Here is a 23,378-nt window from a genome sequence, read left to right as displayed (position 1 = left end):
GGCTGCAGGGGAGAGGGGGCCTTGCGTCCAGAGCTCGATGCGCTGATTGGTTGGTCAGCCGCGGCCGGGGAAGAACCCGGATGTACCTGGGTAGTTGTGTTGGCAATTGGGGTTCTGAGGTTTGGGCGTTTTAGGCGTGCAGGCGAATCGAGGCGGATGGCGCGGGGTTGGGCCGGATTCTCTGAGGAGGAGCTGAGGCGACTAAAGCAGACTAAAGGTAAAGGGACGGGTCTGCACAGATTAAATTCTTGGGTCTGTTAAGGGGAAGGGGCGGGGCTGCAGTTTTTGAGGGGAAGGGGGCGGGGAAAAGGGTTATCTGTGTTAGGGGAAGGAGCTATAAGTGGGAGGAGAGGCTTGAGAGGGCGCCAGAAGTGGATGTACTTGGAGCCACCGCTGGGGGAGGGGGGCAGGCACAGAAGACTGGGGTCTACTTTTAGAAAAGAGACTTCAGGTATTTATTTCAGGGATCTGACTTTTTCCGGTGAAAGGAAGGGGACTTGGGAGAGGAAGTGACCTATTAGGGGGATTGCTGCATAGACCAGTGGTTGGAGGGTTGGGGTCTGAGTAAAGGAAGGAGAAGGGGCGCACACCATATTAGATTTGTGATGAATTTATAGAAGCAGGCAATGATTGGGAAAAAGGATCACAGGGGTCTGAATAAATGCAAAAAGTTGGTGCTTTTCATAAGACATCTGGAGTCTTGCTTTCACCAGCCAGGTGATTTTTGCAGTTCTTTCCAATTCTTGAGAGTCAGCAAACCAAAAGGGTCTTTGAGAAGATAGATGTGAAATATCTAGCTACCTATCTACGCCTCTGTCCATCCATCCATCCATATCTACTGACTTTAGTGTAAGCTAAAATTTTGTGCTTCCTTCTCCAGCTTTATAACGTAATCATTGAATGGACTTGTACAATTTTGTTATCTTTCAGTGAAGAAATTAAGTTTGCTGATACTTTGTGAGAAACTCTTGGTAATATAAAGTGTGCTTTAATTGTGGTTGAAATTTCGTAAAGTTCTGTACGGTGATACTGGCAGCGCACACCACTTCTGTGAGCTTACACCATTCTTGGTGCCGTAACTTATACATTCTGGGAGAAAATTAAATAAGCTCTGCCATGCCTTTAATTAGAGTATGTGAGAAAACTGGATGTTTTCTCAGGTAAGCTTGTGCATTTTTAGCATGGTTCTGAAAATAATCTAGGACTGACAAGTGGAAAAGGAAGTAAATTTGTAATGTAAGGCCAGTGTAGATTATGTAGATCGAGGAAATTTTGACTGGTCCAGAGACCTTTAAAAACATATCATAAAAGTTACACTACAGTTTGTAATTAACTGACATTCCCATGTTCAGATGTATGGAGTACTAGTACCCGTGCTTCTGGTCTGACCAGAAGTTACAGGTATCAGCATCTGCATTAGGGATGCTGATATGAACAAGGCCTCATCCCTGCCTTCAAAGAGCTTATAGTCTAATGAGGAGACAAACTATAATATAATGTGATAGTAGATGTTGTACAAGAGCTTGCTACAGAATTAGCAGGAACTTTACTGTGCTGGTGGTTGGATGGAGCTTGGCAAAATTTCACAGAGATTATGTGCTAGCAGAGGTGAGTTTGCCAGGGGAAAGAAGACTTACTGTAGAAGTCTGAGTTAAACATTGGGTTCATTATGTGGAACTACGTTTCTAAATATCTTCGTAATTTGGCATAGAGAGGGGGTGGAAGGACCTTAACTTAAAGACCTATCATTTCAGTGAGAGGTTAGAGCATAGACGTCAACTCACTAGTCTTTGATCACCTTAACAAAACATCTCAGCATCTTTGTATACTCATAGCCAAACACTGATTGGTATATAGAAGATCTCCCAGCTCTGCTTCTAAATCTTTTTGTCTTGGAGCTCTTATTTATAAGACTAGAACAGCTGAATCTTTAATTTTTAAGGCTCCTTCCAGCTGTTCTCCAGCCTTAAAAATATATTTAAATAATCTATGAAGATGGAGTTGGTTGCCAGCAAAAATAAAGACACGACTACTCTAGAGAAGCCCATATGGGCATTTGGGAAAGTCAAAAAGTTCTTAATAATCTTGTTTATATTGTTTATAATATTAAAAAGCTGGAAACAACCCAAGTGTTCATTAACAAGGGAATGGATAAATAAATTGTGGTATAATCATCCACTGGGCTACTATATGAATAGTATAGTAATATATAGGAATATAGTATATATAGTATAGGAATATATGAACTATAGTCACATGTATTAACATGTATAAATTTCATAAACTTAATATATGAAAAGAACAAATTGCAGAAGAATATATACAATCTGATACCATTTATAGAAATTCAGAATCATACAAAGCAGGTATATTCTTTTAGGAATATAGGAGATATATAAAGAAATTCAAAGGAATGAAACACAAAATTCAGGGTGGTGGGAAGGCAAGGGACTATGAACAAGAAGGGGCAAATACACTTTCAGAAGTACTGATAATTATGAAATCAGGTTAAGCCAATTTAAGCTGCAGTAACACATATCCTTAAAGTATCAGCTGTTTGAATAATAAAGATCTCTTTTTCACTCTAGTTTCATGTCTTCCATGGGTTGACATGGTCACTACACACCATGATTTGGTATTGTCATAGGAGTTCACCATGGCAGGAGAAGATTGAGAATTGAGCATTGGGAATTAAATGCTTCCACCACTAAATGACAGGTGTCACTCCTACTTATGTTTCATTTAGCAAAAGTAAGTCATATGACTTGTAGGACAGGAAGTAAAATTATCTTGTGTGTTCCAAAAGAGGGGTAATGTGTCAGTCCTTGAACATCAGTTACGTCTACTGTAGTCATGTTTTATAAAACTGTGTTATGAGTTTTTATAATTCGTACAAGTTGGATGTGTATATGTAACAGAGACATACATATTATTTAATGTATAGTTTATTTTGTAATAAAAATTGTAAACAAACAGTGCTGTCAATTTCTAATTAAAGAAAATATTCACGAGTTCTTTTTTTTTAATTTTATTTATTTTTGGCTGCATCAGGTCTTCGTTGCTGCGTGCGGGCTTCCTCTAGTTGTAGCAAGCGGGGCCTACTCTTCATCACAGTGCATGGGCTTCTCATTGTGGTGGCTTCTCTTGTTGCGGAGCACAGGCTCTAGGCGCACAGGATTCAGTAGTTGCAGAATGTGGGCCCAGTAGTTGTGGCATGCGGCTCTCTAGTTGTGGAGAGCAGGCTCAGTAGTTGTGGCGCACTAGCTTAGTTGTTCCATGGCATGTGGGATCTTCCTGGACCAGGGACCGAACCTATGTCCCCTGCATTGGCAGGCAGATTCTTAACCACTGTGTCCCAAGGGAAGTTCTGAGTTCTTTTTTCTAGATACTAGTTCCTTGCCAGTTATATTATGAATATCTTCTCACAGTATGTAATTTATCTTTTAACTTTTATCTTTTAATGAAGAAAGTATTTAATTTTAATATGGACAGATTTGTTAGTTCTTCTTTTATAGTCAACATTTTCTGTGTTTTAAGAAATTAGCACCCTACTGTAAGTTCTAAAAGATATTAATCCCTATTTTCAATTAAGAATTTTTAAAAATCGTTTTTATTATAAGCTGTAGCAGATTCAAAACATTGCGTAAAGAAATGTGTTTCTGATGTGTTTTAAAGTGTTGATTTGACATTTAAGTCCTTAATCCATTTGGTGAGTGTTTTGTTTGTTTTTATATGGTATGAGGGATAGATCTGATTTCATCTTTTCCATATAGATAACCATTTTTCCCCCGGGTCCATTTATTGAAGAGATCCCACCTTTTGTTGTTGATTTGCTATGCTACCTCTGTTGTACAGCAGTGCTTCAAACATGTATGAGCTTGTTTCTCTGTTCTTTATTCTAATCCATTGGTCGTCTTATCTATGCCTGCACTGATACCACAGTGTTTTAAAGTTTTGCAATATTCCTGATAGCCAGTAGTCTAGTCCCCTTGTTCTTTTTCTTTGTAAGTTTCCTTGCTATTCTTGAACTTTTACCCCTTCATATAAAAATTTTGTGATTTTACCAAATTTCATGGAAAACCCAGTTGAAATTTTTATTGGAATTGCATTGAGTCTTTAGATCAATTTGGGGAGATTTCACATTTTCACATTGTGAACACTACCACTAACACAGTATGTGTCTTCATTTATTTAGGTCTTCTTTAATATCTTCTAATAAAATTTTAGAATTTTTCCTGTAGAGGTTTTGAACACCCGCTTGCTAGATTTGTTCCTAGATACTTGATAATTTCTAGTATTGAAATATCTTCTCTTTAATTATATTTTCCAATTGCTGCTGACATATGAAGAATACAAACAAGCCAAAAGAAAAATCAACAAAAGATATGAATATATATTTCTTAGGGAAATATGAAGAGATGCTTATCACCATCAACAATCAGAATTGCAAATCAGGACCACAGTGAGATACTACTTCATACACATTTGATTGACAAAAACCAGTCTGATACTATTATATATTGAAGAGAAAGTGCATCCACAGGATCTTATACATTGCCAGAGGGAATGCACTTTGGAAAGCAATTTGACATTTCTCCTAAAGTTATACTTTATGACACAACAGTTCCTAGATGGTATCTAAGGTAAATTCTTGTACCTATACAAGAGGAGACATTAAAATTAAATTAGCATTAAAATTGAATGGCTAAAGCCACATGAACAATATGGATGAATATTGGCAATATCATATTAAGTTAAAGAAGATTACATCCACCATGACACCCTTTATATAAAGTTAAAACAAAATAAAATTTTAAAGAAATATTTGTAGATGCAGTATGACATAAAAAGCAAAGGAAGGGAATGATCAACACATGATTCAAATGATGGTTGTCTTGGTAGGAGAAAGTAGAGCGTAAAGGATATAGAACAAAGTTCACAAACTCAGCCTCTTGGATTGATTTAACGCAGAAATGTGTTTGTCTTTTTATTTTTCCTTTTTTGGATTATCTAATCTTTAAATTTCTTTTTAAATTAATAGTGGTGAAAATACTTCTAGTCCACTTCTCTTCCCAGTATATTCCTATTACCATTGTTTTTGGATCAGACCAAGTGCTAGTTCAGCATTGAATTGTGAGCAGAAGTGTTATGTCACTACTGGGTCAGAGCAATTAATTGCTGAACCAGGACCTTCCTGAGCTCTCTTCTCACCTGCCATGGGGGCTAGCAACACTAAATGGCTGTGCAGTCAGCCTGGAGCCCTAAGAGACTGATCAGCAGAAAGCTGCTGCTGGCCTTCAGTTGGCACATGGCATTAATGAGAAATAAACCTTTGTTGTTTAAAACCACAAATATTCCAGGGTTCTTTGCCTCTACAGCATAACCTAGACTTTCTTGATTGATGCAATTCCCTATATTTTACATAAAAATCTGAATTTTTCTGGTGAAAAATCAAAATGTCTGATAACACTGACCTAAATTTTTTAGTGACAGCTGCCATTTTTAATGGCTAGAGGTGGCTATGGATTGCCCCCTTTAAACTGTACTTCTGCTCCCAGTTTACCACAGTCTTCTGGATACTTGCAGCCCCCAATGTAAGTATGTAAAACAGTATGTTCCTTTTTTTTCCAGTTCTTCCTAAAAACCTAATTTTTTTTAAGAGCAGTTTTAGGTTCATGGCAAAATTATGAGGAAGATACAGAGGTTTCCCATTTACTCCCTGCCCCCACATGTACATGGCCACCCCCATTATCAACATCTTCCACCAGAGTGGCACATTCGTTATAACCTACATTGACCCATCATTATCACCCAAGTCTACAGTTTACGTTAAGGTTCACTCTTGGTGGTGTACATGCTATGGGTTTGGCCAAATGCATAATGTCATGTATCTGTCATAGTATACAGAGTATTTTCACTGCCCTAAACATCCTCTTTTCTCTTCTTATTCATCCTTTCTCTCCTCAGTCCTTAGCAGTCACTGATCTTTTTACTGTTTCCGTAGTTTTGCCTTTTCCAGAACGTCATATAGTTGGAATCATACAGTATATAGCCTTTTCAGATTGTTTTCTCTCACTTAGTAGTATGCAGTTAAGGTTCCTCCATGCTCTGTGTGGCTTGACAGCTTATTTCTTTTATTTTTAGCATTGAATAATATTCCAGTGTCTGTGTGTACCACAGTTTATCCATTCACGTACTGAAGGACATCTTGGTTGCTTCCAGGTTTTGGCAATTATGAGTAAAGTTTCTATAAACATCCATGTTCAGGTTTTCGTGTGGACATGAGTTTTTATTGCCTTTAAAATATCAGTGAGGGCTTCCCTGGTGGTGCAGTGGTTGAGAATCCGCCTGCCGATGCAGGGGACACGGGTTCGTGCCCCAGTCCAGGATCCCACATGCCGCGGAGCGGCTGGGCCCGTGAGCCATGGCCGCTGAGCCTGTGCATCCGGAGCCTGTGCTCCGCAATGGGAGAGGCCACAACAGTGAGAGGCCCGCGTTCCGCAAAAAAAAAAAAAAAAAAAAAAAGCAGTGAGCACGATTGCTATATCGTATGGTAAGAGTATGTTTAGTTTTGTGAGAAACCACCAAACTGTCTTCCAAAGTGACTACCATTTTGCATTGCTACCAACAACAGAAGAGTTCTGGTTGCTCCGCAACCTCACCAGCATTTGGTGTTGTCAGTGTTACAGATTTTTGGCCATTCTAATAGTTGTGTAGTGGTATCTTGTTTTAATTTGCATTTCCCTGATGGCATGTGATTTGGAATCTTTTCATATGCATATTTGCTGCATGTGTATCTTCTTTGGTGACAAGGTGTCTGTTAAAGGTCTTTGGCCCATTTTTTAATCAGGTTGTTTTCTTACTATTGAGTTTTTAGAGTTCTTTGTATATTTTACTTTGTATATTTTAGATAACAGTCCTTTTTTATCAGATGTGTCTGTTGCAAATGTTTTCTCCCAGTTTGTGACTTGTCTTCTCATTCTTTTGACATTGTCTTCCACAGAGCAGAAGTTTTTAATTTTAATGAAATTCAGTTTATCAGTTATCTCTTTTATGAATAGTGCCTTTTGGTGTTATATCTAAAAAGTCATTGCTGTGCCTGAGATCATCTAGATTTTCTTCTGTGTTGTCTTCTAGGAGTTTTATAGTTTGGAGTTTTACATTAGGTCTATAATCCATTTTGAATGAAAGGCATAAGGTCTGTGTCTAGATTTATTTTTTATTTTTTATTTTTATTTTTTGCGGTACGCGGGCCTCTCACTGTTGTGGCCTCTCCCGTTGCGGAGCACAGGTTCCGGACGCGCAGGCTCAGCAGCCATGGCTCACGGGCCCAGCCACTCCGCGGCACGTGGGGTCTTCCTGGACCGGGGAGCGAACCCGTGTCCCCTGCATCGGCAGGCGGACTCTCAACGACTGCGCCACCAGGGAAGCCCGATTTATTTTTTTTTTTTGCTTGAGGATGTCCAGTTGTTCCAGCACCAGTTGTTGAAAAGAATATTTTTATTCCATTGTATTGCCTTTGCACCCTTGCCAAAGATCAGTTGACTGTATTAATATGGGCCTATTTCTGGGCTCTCTGTTCTATTCCATTGATCTCTATTCTTCTGCTGATACCCACTGTAGTTTATAGTAAGTATTAAAGTCAAGTAGTGCCAGTCCAGCTTTGTTCTTCAATATTATGTTGGTTATTTTGGGTCTTTTGCCTCTCTATATAAACTTGAGAATCATTTTGTCAATATCCATAAAATACCTTGCTGGGATTTTGATTGGTATTGCGGTGAATCTATAGATCAAATTAGGATGAACTGACGTGGACATCTTGACAATGCTGAGTCTTCTTACCAATGAATATGGGATATCTCTCCATTTATTTAGTTCCCTGATTTCATTCGAGTTTTGTAGTTTTCCTCACAGATCTTGTACATATTTTGTTAGATTTATACCTAAGTAATTCTTTTTTTTGAGTGCTAATGTAAATGTTACTGTGTTTTTTATATCAAATTCCACTTGTTCATTGCTGCTAGGAAAGTAATTGATTTTTGTATATTAATCTTGTATTCCGTAACCTTGCTATAATGACTCATTAGTTCCAAGAGGTTTTTTGTCATATGTTTAATCCTTAAGTGACCTGATTTGTTGTTTGGGAGTTTAAAAGTTAGCATTTTTAATCTCATAGATAGGTTCTGTGAAAATGCAAAATAAAATGGAAGCTGCATTACTGACTTTCAGAGGGATATTAATAATTCAGCTAACAAGTGTAACTGAAAGGTAAGCAGGCTCCATGACATTTTCTGATGGTGTGAATAAAGATGAGTAGCCAAGAATAAGTTTCTGTTGCAAGATGTAGTACTCTACTTTGTGTTTCTGTCTAAAGTCAACAATAACATTTTACTTTTGATTGTATGTCTTTGAAAATATTTTCTTTAATTCTTACACCAACTCCATGAGATAAGTAGAGCAAGTAAATTTTCAACCAGTTTGACAGATGAAGAAACTGAGGTATAGAATAATTAATTGACTTGCCTAAGGTTACTGAGGTGTGGAGAAAAGCAACACCAGAACTTTGACTCCAAAGCTTTTAACTCTCCTTTGGGAAATTTAAATATTAAGCTTATGTTGTTTCAAAGGTCAATATGCAGGATTTAAAAAACCCATTTAGTTCATTCATTAGAACTTATCATAGTTTCATTTCTCAGGCATTTTGTAAAGAATATCTCTTACAGATCTTATTTAGTATAGTATGAATGTGAGTCAAGATTCTCCAGTTGTCTGACCTACAAGGTTAACACTGGTATGGACAATCCAAAAAGTACAATAGAAGTGTTATCATTTAGTTCGTAATGCTTTTAAACAAAATTTCTCCTGATTGTTTTATCTTCCTCTATTGCTTTGCTCAGGCTGCTATTAAAATTAACTTGCATACATTGATTAAAGGCTAACTACACTTTGGGGAACACAGCCCTGGACTGTTTGGAAGATGAAAGAAAACAATGTAGAGTTAACTAGCATTCCTAAAATTGAGAGACTTCATTCAGCTATACTTTGTGTATCATGTCTACCTATGTATCAAATTACCCTAAGATCTGTTAAAATTTAAGAAAGATGAAGCCTATTTGAAAACAACCACCATTTTATTTCAAAAGAACAGACAGAACCATAAATCAAATTTAAGACATATCAGAGAATTCATTTGTCTACCTACTTTGGTCATATTAGATTCTTTTGGCAGTTAGCAAACCAAGTTGAAACCTTGCTTTGTATTCTAAGGCCTAACTCACAGACAAATGGACCTCCTCAAAGATAATTGAGAACTAAGGTAGTTTTTATTAAATATTAACGGTATGATCAGAGAACTGTCAAAACTCTGCAAGAAGATGGCTGTGTTTCTCTGGGATTTTAAGAAAGAGAAGGGGAGAAAAACTCTGCAAAATTATCAGAGTTTAATGTTAATGCTTTATTTTCTTAGAGAAATTATAATTATTTGCTGCTCACACAAAGGAATTTTTCTCCATTCTCTTTTTTATATAGATCCATTTGAACCACAGCGGCGTCTTCTCCCTGTGAAGAAAAGTCGACAGCAACTTCAGCGAGAAAAAGCCCTTCAAGAGCAAAGCCAAAAACTTGGACTTCAAGATGGATCAACCTCATTACCTCCAGAGCAGCTGCTTTCTGCACCAAAACAAAGATTTAATACTCAAAGACCATGTTCTTCTCCCCCCACTCCCCCCACTCTCACCTCTCCTATTGGTGATGGAAAATCACAGGGTATTGAAAGTCAACCAAGGGAACTAGGACTTAAGAATTCCCATGAAGGTCACAAAAATGCTGAGGTTCTACCTCCAAAACCAGATTGCAAATTGGAAGAAAAGAAAGTGGAATTGTTAGTAAGTCTGTACATCCATGAGACTTTTTTCCATTTTACCATTTTTTTCCCATTGGCCTTTGAAGAAATACAGTTTTAACATTTTGTTTGTTTTATATTCTAACGTAGAAATGTAATGAATAAACTATTGAAAAATAGCTACCACCTAAATATAAGTAGCAGTGTTACGCACTTTTTCTGTTCTATGTTATTTAGTCTTTACAGCAGTCTTACAATGCATGTCCATTATTTTCACTTTACAGATGAGATATCTTGGACTCAAAAGATACTGTATTCCCAAAGTGAATACACCACTAATAAGTAGCAGAGTTGGGGTTCACAACTCTGGATCCAGAGTCTATGCCCTTTACACTCACCAGAACTGGTTCTTATATGCATGATACTCCTCCCCAAATTGAACCCATTCTTTCAACTTCCAGATTGCATCTCCATTGGCCCAGAAAAGGGTACTTCTGAAGAGACCTGAAGGGATGGTCAAAGGAAAGAGTATTGGAAATTGAGAGGACTAATTAAATAATTCAGCTGCATCATTAGATTTCTTTATTTAATGTGTTTGTATTAGAAACCACCTGCAGAATTTGGTTTAGCCACATTTTTGTGGAAATTACCATTCTATGACTTGTGAATTCTTATAATCAGAATTTTTTTTTATTATATAGTTTATGTTTGAATATCCACTCTTTATTTCCTCCTGATTTATCACTCACAGGGAAGAAAGAATGGTATTTGTTTCTGTTTTCCATTTTCCAAGTCTTTTTCAAAGTGTCTTACATTTTTTCTAATCTCACCTATTTTTCCAATCTCTGCTAATCCAGATTCTGTACTGAGTTTTAAGTGTTTCCTGCCCACCAGGGGTTTACAGCCAAGAAATCATTTTGACAAGAGATAGAAAGCCACATGAAGTATGAGACCCAAATTAAACAAGTGCATACGTTTAATGTCTTAAGTGTAGTTTACCAGCAAAGTCCTGAGACAAGTTGTTGCAGGGGTGTGTAAATTGAGCTGGAGAATTTAGACTGAATGTCATTAGGAAAATTATTCTCTTTTTAGGTACTTGAGAAGATATTCATAGAAGACATGTAATCTCAGGAACTGTTGTTAAAACGGAGAAATTCTGAGGCTCTAAGAGGGGGAAAGGAAAACTATATACTAGAGAAGGTCAGAGATGATATTTCACTTTTCTGAAAGAGGCACAAGATAAGCCAGAAAATAGTAGAGAATTAAGGAAGTGAAGAAGGACTTGGAAGCAGAAGATGCCTGCCTAGTGAGTTCCTTGATGCTGTAATACACCAGCAAGACCCCTGAAGGAGAGATGCCCTGATAAAAATAATGGTTAGAGAAAATCCAGGTGTCACTGTTGCACACCATTTGGGTGCTGGGTGAGCTGGAACTAAGGTATCTGGGGAGGAAGTACCTGCAGATAGTAAAAATGAGAAAGGACCAATGCCAGCACTAAGGTGGAGGCTGTAGGAATGGAGAGAAAAGGATAATTTTGCAAGTGGTTACTAGGTCTGGGAATAGAGATTTTTGATATAATGGCTGTGAGAAATGACACTAATAGGAACAAATAGCTTTGTCATTACCTTGTTTAATTTGAGTTGACATTAAGTTCATGAATTTACAGGAAATTTTAATATATTTCTTTTAGAATTGGAAAGATTGGAAGACAATTCATGTTTGCAGATCTTTGGAGTTTTTCTTTAGCCCAACATTCAAGTCTTAGTTCATAGTGTTTCACTCTGTTTAAAGTGTTTAAGAGCTAGAAAGAAGTGAGCAAATTGTAAGAGAATGTATGAAATAAACATTGGTTATTGTGCTAAGGGTTATTACATGGGGAAGATGTGTATTATAGAAAACTATAAAAGATATGAAATTAGTTACAGAACAACTTATTTTGCTTTCTATTTTGCATATAATGCATGATTAACTTAAACAAGTTTCTTTGTACTCCTAAAAAATGCCATAGTACTCTGGCTTCCAGTTTGGGTTCCTAGATTATATATGTATAATGGATTTCAAAGGACCAATTTATATAAGCCTTCTTTACTTCAAATCATAGTCTTTGTTCCTATTAGAACAAAATAATGAGCTACAGACGGGTTCCTTTTAAGAGGACTTTTGAAAGACGGGTTCCTTTTAAGAGGACTTTTGATTAAATTTTATACTTAGGAACTGAGACTGGTAAGATTTGGAATGGGGTTTCAGAAACTCATTTTTATACTTTTGCTCCCTAGGCAAGAAAAATCTCGTTGGGAAGTCCTCCAACAAGAACAGCGGCTAATGGAAGAGAAAAATAAACGTAAGAAAGCTCTTTTGGCTAAAGCTATTGCAGAAAGGTGAGGCACCTGAACCAGGAGAGCTTGTTTGTAATCTGTAATTAGTTTTGTCATGTTTTATATTTATTTTCCTATGTCTGTTCTAATAAATGGCGTTTCCTCTACAACCATTACTTTTAAGACCTACTAAACAAATTATGCTTTACAAATGATACTGGAATTACAGTCTTAATTTATTAAGGAGGGCTTCTTAAGCATAGATTATAATGTATTTATGAATACAGGGGCAATTAAAACTTAAGGATCATCATCAGTGTTTTTAGTTTTGACCATCTACACGTTCATAAGGGAGCAGTAAATAGCTATCAACATAAGTAAATCAGCAACAAATGCAGGTTTTAATTTTCACATAGGCCTTTATCATCTGACATGTAGAGGAATAAGATTATTCCACATAAGTGACTTATACACCCACAAATCCTAATTGTATTTCCTATGGCCATTTTTCTTAAATGATGTATCCTGCCCCCACTGATAAAAGATACATGATATAATTTAACTTTTTATCCTTGACTGTGGGTCACCATTATGAGCATTGTCCCATACTGTATACAATTCAGTTTTTCTCTCACCTTCCAGAGTGAGCTTGTCAGCGATCTCTTTTCCTTTACTGCACTATACAAGCCTTGAACAACAACATTCCTATTTGAGCCACTTTTCCCATCCCTCACCCACTCTTCCCTTTTTGTAGTTTCTAGTGTGCTGTGGCCTTAGGAAACCAAGCTCAGTCAATAAAGCAATGATTGAGAATAGTGAGAACTAAATGCAAACAAGTATTCAGAGGCATTTTCTTTTTAGATCTCCAGAAAAGTCTGGCACAACTATTACTCATTAAAGCTGGTGTATGTGTCAGGGGGAGAGGAAGGAATAGGGATGGACAGAAAGGCACGTGGGTATAAGAGTAATTCAGGATTTTATCTGCCAAAGGGATGTATGTATTTGAAAATAATGATTTTTTTTTCTTACTGGTACACCTTGATCTTTCATGAAGCATAGGAAATATTCAACTTACTGAACTTATGTTTCAAGAAGAAAAACAATGTGATTATTGAAAAATGATTATTGAAAAGCATTTTAGTAGTCTTCAGTTTGGAAGAGGTTGGGGAGGCTGTTTACTCGGGATTTTACAAAAAGATTTACAGGCTCAGCACTTACTCTTCTCTATGTGCTTTTGATTTAAGACAGAAAGTATTACTGTAGACAGAAGTGTAAGGAAATATAACCTGATTAGATTATTACTAAATGGATAGTGAATCACTTGAAGTAAAAAGATCACGTGGTTAACTTTTGTAGGCAGAAAATAAGGGTAAATGCATAATGGAGTAGAAATCAGGAGAATGTATTGCAGTATAGTGGTTTTATTGGTAGTTTTATTCTCCTGTGAGAATGTGTATGAAATTTTGAAATGAGTGGAATTGTGATTAAAGGTTGGCTTTTGTATTTGTTTATTCTGTTTCTTAAGTAGATGATGTACTTGGGGTTGGAGAGAAGGCTGAGGTTGCTTCTAAACAAAAGAACAAAAAGAGTGTTTGGTTTTGAGCCCCAGAAAGAAGAATTTTGAGGACCTATAGTTTTCCTAAAGAAGAGGAATCAAAGAAGTTTGGGGAAATGAATCTTAAGAAAATTAAAACCGATTGACATATACCCGCTACTATATATAAAATAGATAACTAATAAGAACCTACGGTATAGCACAGGGAAGTCTACTCAATACTCTGTAATGGCCTATATGGGAAAAGAATCTAAAAAAGAGTGAATATATGTATATGTATAACTGATTCACTACTGATTCACTTTGCTGTACATCTGAAAGTAACACAACATTGTAAATCAACTATACCCCAATAAAAATTATTAAAAAAATAAAACCAAGCAGATGTTCTCAGACTTACAAAGGAATGGTGTTTAATGTAGGCATCTGTTCTTGGCGTCCACTAAGTATCAGACAAATGAAAGTAGGCTTAGCAAGAAGAGTTTAAGGCTGGAATTTGGAAAGCTGTGTTCAGTATTCCAGCATATCCAGTTCTCTATACAGATACGTCCTTTTAGTGCTTATTCTCATCCTTATGGAATGAATATAGGCCTATGAGTGAACTCTCTATTGTTTTTTTTTTATTACTTTTTTTCTTGTGTATAAAAAAGTATATACTAATATATAATTTGGACTAGTAAGGAGGAAAAGTGCAAATGCAGTTTTATAGATATACCAAAATGTTACTAGCATTTGTTTTATCTCAATTTTTCTGTTTTTTTTTTAATTCTTAAAAATTACATATTATAATCATATTGGGTATACAGTAGCTTGCTTTTTTCACTTATATTGTGTATGGATACATGATTTTAAAATGTTTTTATTTTTCCACTCATATTCTTCATTTTATAGATCTAAAAGAACTCAGGCAGAAACCATGAAACTAAAGAGAATCCAGAAGGAGTTACAGGCTTTAGATGACATGGTGTCAGCTGACATTGGAATCCTCAGGAACCGGATTGATCAGGCCAGCCTTGACTATTCATATGCTTGGTAAGTTGGGGGAATGGAACTCTCAACAAGGAGTTTAATTTAGTTAACGTTTATTGCTGGCTAGGCCAGGGCATTTATATATATCATCATTAAGCCTCATAATGACCCTATTAGGCACTGTATTTATTCCAGTTTTATACTAAATCAAGTATCTCCTTTTTGAAGTCTTCCTTAACTCTGCCCTACCCATTAACCTTGTTTATATCCCTGTTAGAGCATTTCTTGCATTATTTATTTACATTTTAGTCTTTCCTGCTAAACCATCAGCTGTTTAATATTTGAGACTCTTTAAATGTCTAAATGACTTGCCCCAGAACTCTATGTATTATTCTAACACCAAGTCTATGCTCTTTCTTTTAAAAATTTTGATTCTGTGAGATGGTATAGCGACTAGCCTATTTCTCATTTCAGTTTTCATCAAAGGAAGGAGATTTAGTTTATTTTTTAAAACCTTTGAGTATTTGAAAGAAAATACCACTCTGTCCTGAAAGCTTGAAGTTTTTTCTTTTTTTTCAATTATACTCTATATAAAATGGTTTGCTATCATGTGTTTCCTTGGTTTCAATGATTGACATTTTTTTAAAGAGAAAAAATCATCATTGCATATTCTCAAAACAAACTAACACATGTAAAGAATTACATGAGCTTTGCAAACAGATAAAAGCAAAAAATTAAGCCCAATTTCAGGGTTATCAGTCCTTTCAACGTTGCTTTAATCATCCTGGTTTGTCCTTTTTCACAAGGGACTGCTGTGTTAGTGACTCGGTTTTGAATCTTTCTCTGTAACACTAGAAATCAGAGTGCCGCATTAGTCCAGGGTAAACCACAGCATCAGAATGTTTATATAACAATTTAATAAAGCGGAAATGCTTGATTGTGGTTTTTTTTTTTTTTTTTTTTTTTTTTTTTTTTTTTTTTTTTTTTTTTGGCGGTACGCGGGCCTCTCACTGTTGTGGCCTCTCCCGTTGAGGAGCACAGGCTCCGGATACGCAGGCTCAGCGGCCATGGCTCACAGGCCTAGCTGCTCTGTGGCATGTGGGATCTTCCCGGACTGGGGCACGAACCCGTGTCCCCTGCATCGGCAGGCAGACTCTCAACCACTGCGCCACCAGGGAAGCCCTGATTGTGGTTTTTAATTCACTGTTTATTGTTTAAGAAAGAGGTTTGTGGTGTCCTTGTGATTTTTGTAATTGTTGTTTGACCATATGCTCTTAGACCTAATGGGTTGCTTTTATTAATTAACTGTGTAAATTAATGCCATCAGTAGCTGATAACTTGTGGTTCCATTTCTATTAATAAGGTCATTAAGAAGGTAACCAAGATTTTATTAAGATTAAACTAAGCCTAGATTTTTAGCACATTTTATTCTCTGTAACTTAAGTTTGCCAGAGGAACATTTTTATGCCTTTGTAGCTCCTTAAATGAATTCCGATTATTCTCGATATCTCCACAGAAAAATCATTTGATCGTGTTTTTTTGTTTGTTTTTTGTGGTACGCCGGCCTCTCACTGTTGTGGCCTCTCGCGTTGAGGAGCACAGGCTCCGGACGCGCAGGCTAAGCGGCCATGGCCCACGGCCCAGCCGCTCCGCGGCATGCGGGATCCTCCCGCACCGGGGCACAAACCTGTGTCCCCTGCATCGGCAGGCAGACTCTCAACCACTGCGCCACCAGGGAAGCCCTGATCATGTTTTAATTTTGTCCTAGGGGAGGCTGAAGAGGATGCCTTTGTACATTGAAAATTATATAAGAAATGTCATAGTTTTAGCCTTCAGAGAACCACAAAGAAGGTGGGATTCTGGTTAAAAGAGAAGACATCCCATAGTATATGAATATTTTTAATGACATTTTAGTACATTTTTATATAGTAAAAAGATTTTATATGGTAAATTTTTACATCTCTTAAGCTAAAGATGACAGTTTATCATGTTACGAGTATTGACATAGATATATGTGAATATCCTTATCGTATGTGTGAGGTTATTTTTAAAAACATAAGCTCTTGAGTTAAGTCAAAGAGAAGCCACTGACAATTTAGATTAGAACCAGGGTTGTATCTTGTTCATGCATAAGATTAAGACAATATTTTCTAAATTTACATCTGTGGTTATTACGAAATTATAGATTGGTGATATAGTGTTAAGGTCTAGATTTCTACTAGAAGATAATCCCCAGGGCAGTCAGTTTCTGTGGTTCTGTGGGAGATTTCCTTGATTTTTTTTTTTTTAATAAAAACATTGTAGTTCTGTAGTGGCTGGCATGGTGCTGTGTCCACAAAATGTTCTTGTATACGACTAGGCCAGAATTTGTCCTAAAATTGGTTTCTGTAGAGCAGTATCAGGGTATCCACCTCTGAGGAGATGGCACTTGGAGTGTCCCAGCGGAGAGAGTTGTCACTGCTGCTGTTCACAGCTGTGATTACAGTGCTGCCATGTGCTGCGCAGGCAGCTTGTAAAACTAGAGTAGCTGCCTGTAGAACATTTCTTTAACCCTCAGTATACCAGGAAAAACAATGATCACCATTTGCCATCGATGTTTAATAGATGGTCCCATACGCACATGCACACATACACGTGTAAACATATATACATAAATGTTTTAAGTCATTTTATGAATAATTTAAAGAAGTAAGAATAAAGGATTGTGGAAAACACCTTTGTTAAAAAATTTTGTATCAAGTAATGTTTGACTGCAAACATTACAAAAAGCTAAAAGAATATCATTATATCCTTGCAGCCACACAGGATGGTCCAGGTACTTGTAAATTATTGTATGATAAAATTCTTCCTCTTGAAATTATTAACTCTGGGAGAATAACGTATTTCCTTTTTATCCTCAGAAATATATTTTTCACTCATTGATTCTTGAGTTTGAGAAAATTCATCTAGGATGTGTTTTTCTGAAGACTCATACTCTGAGATTTCACTTACATGGTCAGTTTTACCATCTAGAATCTAGCCTGTCTCTGCATTTATATTGATTTGCTAGGGCTGCCATAACAAATTACCAAAAACTGGGTAGCTCAAAACAACAAAAATTTATTCTCTTATGCTTTTGGAAACCAGAAGTCTGAAATCAAGGTGTCAGTGGGGTTGTTATTCCTTCAGAGACTCTAGGGAAGAATACATTCCTTGCCTCTTCCAGCTTCTTCTGGTGGATGAAGACATTCCTTGGCTTGTGGCCACACTACTCAGTGTGGGTCTCCATAGTCTCATTGATTCCTCCTGTTTTCTCAAAAGTTCCTCTGCCTTTTTCTTAAAAGAATACATGTGATTGCCCAGCTGGATAGTCCAGAATAGACTCCTCTCAAAATCTTTAACTTAGTCACATCTTTTGCCATTTAAGGAAATGTTCACAGGTTCTTGGGATTAAGAAATGAGTATCTTGGGGGGGGGGGTGTCATTTTTTAGCCTCCACAACATGCATCGTTTGATTTGTCTAATAACTGCAAAATGTCTTCATCTGTCAATTTTCTTTGTCATTCTGGGTAGAAAATGAAAAGTAATACTTCTCATCAGAACAGGGAAAGCTAAGAGCAGATTACAAGTGTGGTATTTCCAGTCTTCTTTTATACCTTATTTAAAGGTGATGTAATACTTCGGCAAAACAGTGAGGAAACTAAGCGATGATGATTTATTTCATTATAGTATCATCCTTTTAGGTCATTCCATCATTCTCTGTTTTCTTATTATTTTAATTTTTTTAGCATAAATGTGAATAATTGATGAGTAATGAGTAAATAATTCCTAGGGTGATGAAATGGCAAAATGTTTCAAGATATAGGAAAAAATATATTTCAACAATCCCATAATGTATCTTAGGTTTATAAAAGTGGATCCATATAGTAATTGCAAAATATAATTAAAGTCTGTTTTTCAAAATATAAGTAAATTTTCTCTTTGTTCTCTGGAATACTTCTAAGAAAGGATAAAAATTATGATATGTTGATCCTTACAAATAGAACTGCTCAGGAAAGAAACTGAAGAACTAAGTATTTCAGTGGAACCTAATGACATGCCAAGGGTTAATGGTGTTTCTAAAAATTTCGGGGAACCAAAACCAAGAGACAGTTTCTAGAATCCTTTAAATAAGATTCATTAAATCATTCAACATTCCTTTAAAATAATAAAACAATTCTATAATTACATTTCCAGTTCAATTTGTCTTACTGTGTTGTGTATAATGCTCTTATTATTCTGTTCCAAAGTATGTCTTCATACTCTGATTTGGTATTATCCCCCTGACCCCCAGACTCATAGAGCAGTTTGTGAAACTAATCAATATTTTGAACATAAATCACTCTGTAAAAAAAATATATATATATATATATATGCTTGTTTCTGGCCAGAAGGACTTTAAATAAATAAACAAAATGCAGAATCTTCAGTGATTTTCCAGGGTGAAAGATCATTGGAAACCTAGGGACCTATTTGCAAATTTTAATTTCAATTCAGCATTCATGAGCCCAGTCAGTAAATCTTTACTAACTGACTTTGGCTGAGGGAGACCACAGACTTGCAGAGAAGGGAGGTTTGAGCTGGGGGGAGAGACAAGATATGTATACCAATAGAGAATGTTGTCAGAGCTCTTAAGCTTGATGAAAGAACATTCATAAACAGGATATGTTATTAAGTATGGAAATAAGGGATCCAGATACCCAACACAGCTCCTTTATAACAATTCTTTTAACATAGGGGTAATTGAAGAACATCTAGTTCTCATTCTTATATTTACTAGATGACAGTAAAAAAAATGAAATATGAGAAATGAACATAATATAAATAAGTTTTCAAATATAAACACCAAGTCCTTAAATTATACATAATTTTAATTTTAGATACATGTTTAGTGGTATACTAACAGTGCTTTTTTATTCTGGCACTCTGAAGAAGAAGTTCTGTTTCTTGAATGCCTACCAGGCACTGGGCTAGACACTTGCCCTGTTTATTCTATTTAATGCTTAATTAACACTCCTATGAGGTGTTATTATCATCACCATTCTACAGATAAACCAAGACTTAGTTCAAGAAACCATCCCTGGTCACCATACTGGAATTTTCAGTCACTGCATGCCTTTTCTCCAGCCTCTTCCACAGGAACCTGGCTGTGTTTTGTATTCATGATGCTGAGCCTGGGACACACCTGATAAGAACAAGGATGGGAACTCCAAAACATTTAATCCATAGACTAAACTGGGGTGCATGGCATGGCCTGGCACTAAGAGTTCTGTTTAAACTGATACGAATCAAGCCAAGCCAACCCAGGCCCTCCCTCTGGAATTTTGGGATTGGAGCACTGAGGGATTGAGTGGAGTGAATTTGATGTCAAGGCAAGCTGGTGGCCATATTGGGCTGTGAATATGATAGGAAAGCCTAAATGAGAGAAACTGTGGTTTCTCAGCATTAGCATGAGCAATAGCCTTTGATTCTGATGACATGCCTGTGAGATTGCCTCTTGTATCCTACAATAAAACCCATTTTTTACCTGAGTGAGTATGACTGAATATCTGCTCATTACATCCAGAAAAAGCCTTCAACAAAGGAGGTACACACATAGTAAATGGCAAAGGCAGGTTTTGAACCCTGGCTTCTCTAAAAGCAAGGCCTTCTATTTTTTCACTATATTTCCCTCCAAGACAGAGAATCTTGCATAAGGAGATATACCTGTTTCTTTTTTGCTATAACTCTAGTATTAGAAATTATTTATTATGTTGAGTAAGGTAAGGCAGTCATAACAGGTAAGGCATCATGGCCTTCACAACTGTTAGTGGTAACTAAATAGAATAATTAGTTGGTAGGTACCATCCTGTTTTCTGGGCAAAAAGAAAAGCAACGCATTATATGGAAAAGGCAAAAAAGAAGAAAAAAAAGAAAAAGGAAGATTGCAAAGTGACTTCCCAAGTAGAATTACCCTACTTCAAAAAAGTCTGGCACTACCTACCTATGGAGTTTCTATATATGTAAAATAATAAACTTATCTTAATAAAAGTCTAACAGTAGTCTGTTACAGAGTGGAGAGGGTGAAAACAACTTAACCTGGGGCTTCTCAACTGGGGGCAGTTTTGCCCCTTAGGAGACATTTGGTAATGTCTGGAGACATTTTTGGTTCTCACAACCAGTGGGTGCTACTGACAACTAAGGAGAGAAAGCCAGTGATGCTCTACACATCCTGCAATGTACAGGACAGCTCCCCACAACGAAGAATTACATGGCCCAAGTTGTCAGTAATGCTGAGGTTGAGAAACCCTGCTTAAACCTATCCTGAAGTTTTCTTTTCTACTTGGTGTTTACTTCTTACTCTCACCCAGTATCATTGGGCTGGCTGTGCTCTGTCATTTCTGAACCACTGTCCATGTCCTTCTCCACCAAACTTTTTCTTCCTTTTCTACTCCATTAATCAAAAGATATAGATTTTCTACTTTCTCCATCTCTTATTATTTTATCTCTCATAAATTTAACCAGTTGTGTGCTGGAGCTGGCTTGCCCTGGTTCATGAGAGAGATTTTGTGTATCTCTTCCCAATTCTGTATTCAGTGATGTCACATTGATAGCTTGAAATTGGCCATAGTAATAGTACGTTTACTACAGAAATTGATAAATGCTACAAATTAGGGCTCTCCCCCACTGGAGCTAGCACACCACTGAATTAACCTCTCAGCCTGCTTTCATTCAAGCACAGCCTTGGAAAGAGGAAATGGGTGCTGAAGAACGTTGTTAGGTTAGGAGAGTTCAAATGTGCATGTTGTGGAAGTTTCAGCAGCAGTAGCCTACTTTGTCTAACGTGTAGATAAGTGTTCGTAAAGTATTTAATAGCCATATTTTCACTATATATATGTATTTCCCGATTTTGGAGTTTAATTATTATTTCTACGCCCTCCTTTGACTGTCTTCTTCAATGGAAAACTAATGGACCAGTCTTTGTACCTGTCCCTGCAGGAAGCGGTTTGACAGGGCTGAAGCAGAGTATGTTACAGCAAAGCTAGATCTACAGCGCAAGACTGAGCTTAAAGAGCAGCTCACTGAACACCTTTGTACGATCATACAGCAAAACGAGCTCCGCAAGGCCAAGAAGTTGGAGGAGTTGATGCAACAACTAGATGTGCACGCTGATGAGGAGACTTTGGAGCTCGAGGTGGAGGTGGAGGGACTGCTGTGTGAACAAGAAGCAGAAGTAGGGAAACAAGTGGTTCATTTAGAGAGGCCATTTCAGCCTTCTGGGGAGAGTATGACCTTAGGGTTTGCTGAAGAGAACAAAAAGCATCAAGACCAGGCTGCTTCCCCAAAGGTAGATGAACAGTGTGAAAGCTCCAGTAGCATTGCCCTTCTTGATCCAGACCAGCCAAATCAAGAAGTTGAAACTACTGTAAAAGACATTTCAGCTGCTCTGACCACATGAGGTGCCAGTGTTTGTTCTTTACAACTAACATTCAGTAAACTAAACTTTCTGTTGTAGATCATGCCATGACCTCTGATAAATGCCTCTTCAAAGCAGTGTTAATTTTTAAATCCATTAGTTTTAGTATAACGTTTGAACATTCTAGAAAATCTGTGATGATAAATTTTTATATGGGGGCATAGTTCACCTTGATTTTGATCCAGTTCCTTCATTGTACGCTTCCTACTGGGTGAAAACAAGTGATTTAAAAGGATGGAAGAAAAACTACACGGTTAATAGTGTTTTTAGACCAGAGAATACTGAAAAGTAAAGTGAAAAATGAACTCAGTACCTAATTGAACTCATTTAACTTCTCCTGGGAGAAATGTTGAGAATGAGAGTACTATTTTATGTAATCAGTAAAGAGACATAAAAGCTAACTAACATGTGAAAAAGAAAGAATGAAGAACAACCAACAAAAGTAGTAGGTTGAATTATCTTTTTGGATCTCACTAGAGTTGTAAAACACAACTTGGAAGTTGTAGTTTATGAAAAGAACCAGAAAACTTAAACCAGCATCACTTTTGTTTTCAATTTGCCTTTTAAATGGCTTTAGTTTACAACCTGAGTTTTGGTTAGTTGATACACACGAGCGCATGCACACACACACGCAGAGTGATAGATATACACATACCATGGTATATAAATAATTTCACTATTAATATATTTTCTTCTTTAATTGGCACATTGATTAAATTTACCCTTCTGCAGGCTGAAAATAATATAAAAAATCTTACTGCTACTTCGGATTATCTAAAAAAGTTGATATATTTTCTTAAAGTTACCCTAAGATGTGTTTTATATGTTGGATATAAATTATCATGTCATAAAACATTTAAATTGTTAAAATGATGGTTTTCTTATTACTTCAATAGTTTGTTAATTACTGTCACTAATAGTTGACCACTACATTGTGCTATATGTGAATGTGTAAATAAATATTGTAGTTTCGTCACAGAATCTATGAATATCACATTAAATTATGATCTGTTTATCAGAAATTCCAAAAGTACAAATACTACATTTTAAGTCTTAAAGAACTATTATAAAAGAAGATAAGGGCAAATGTAACATTGTATCCATAATAACTTCTGAAAAGTTGGGGACATATTATTTTTAAATGAGTTTGTTTGAGGGTATTACCTTCTAGTAATGCAGATGAACTTTGTATTTTTATATTATGTAATCTGAGTTGAATTTATA

At 36.5% G+C, this 23,378-nt stretch overlaps 1 protein-coding gene across 1 annotated transcript; it reads left to right on the top strand.

Moving 5' to 3' along the window:
• Window positions 1–121: 121 nt before the first annotated feature.
• Window positions 122–22,136, top strand: GORAB (golgin, RAB6 interacting; the record flags this gene model as incomplete). Its single annotated transcript, XM_079697665.1, has 5 exons — window positions 122–217; window positions 9,529–9,880; window positions 12,118–12,219; window positions 14,603–14,743; window positions 21,677–22,136. Exons 1-5 carry the CDS (start codon window positions 157–159, stop codon window positions 22,134–22,136), a joined length of 1,116 nt encoding a protein of 371 aa, XP_079553791.1. The 5' UTR covers window positions 122–156.
• Window positions 22,137–23,378: the final 1,242 nt, after the last annotated feature.

The sequence above is a fragment of the Hyperoodon ampullatus genome, assembly GCF_949752795.1.
Source record: "Hyperoodon ampullatus genome assembly, chromosome: 2".
Classification (NCBI taxonomy): Eukaryota; Metazoa; Chordata; class Mammalia; order Artiodactyla; family Ziphiidae; genus Hyperoodon; species Hyperoodon ampullatus.
The sequence above is the reverse complement of the archived record's forward strand: the minus strand, read 5'-3'. Positions and strand labels throughout refer to the sequence as shown.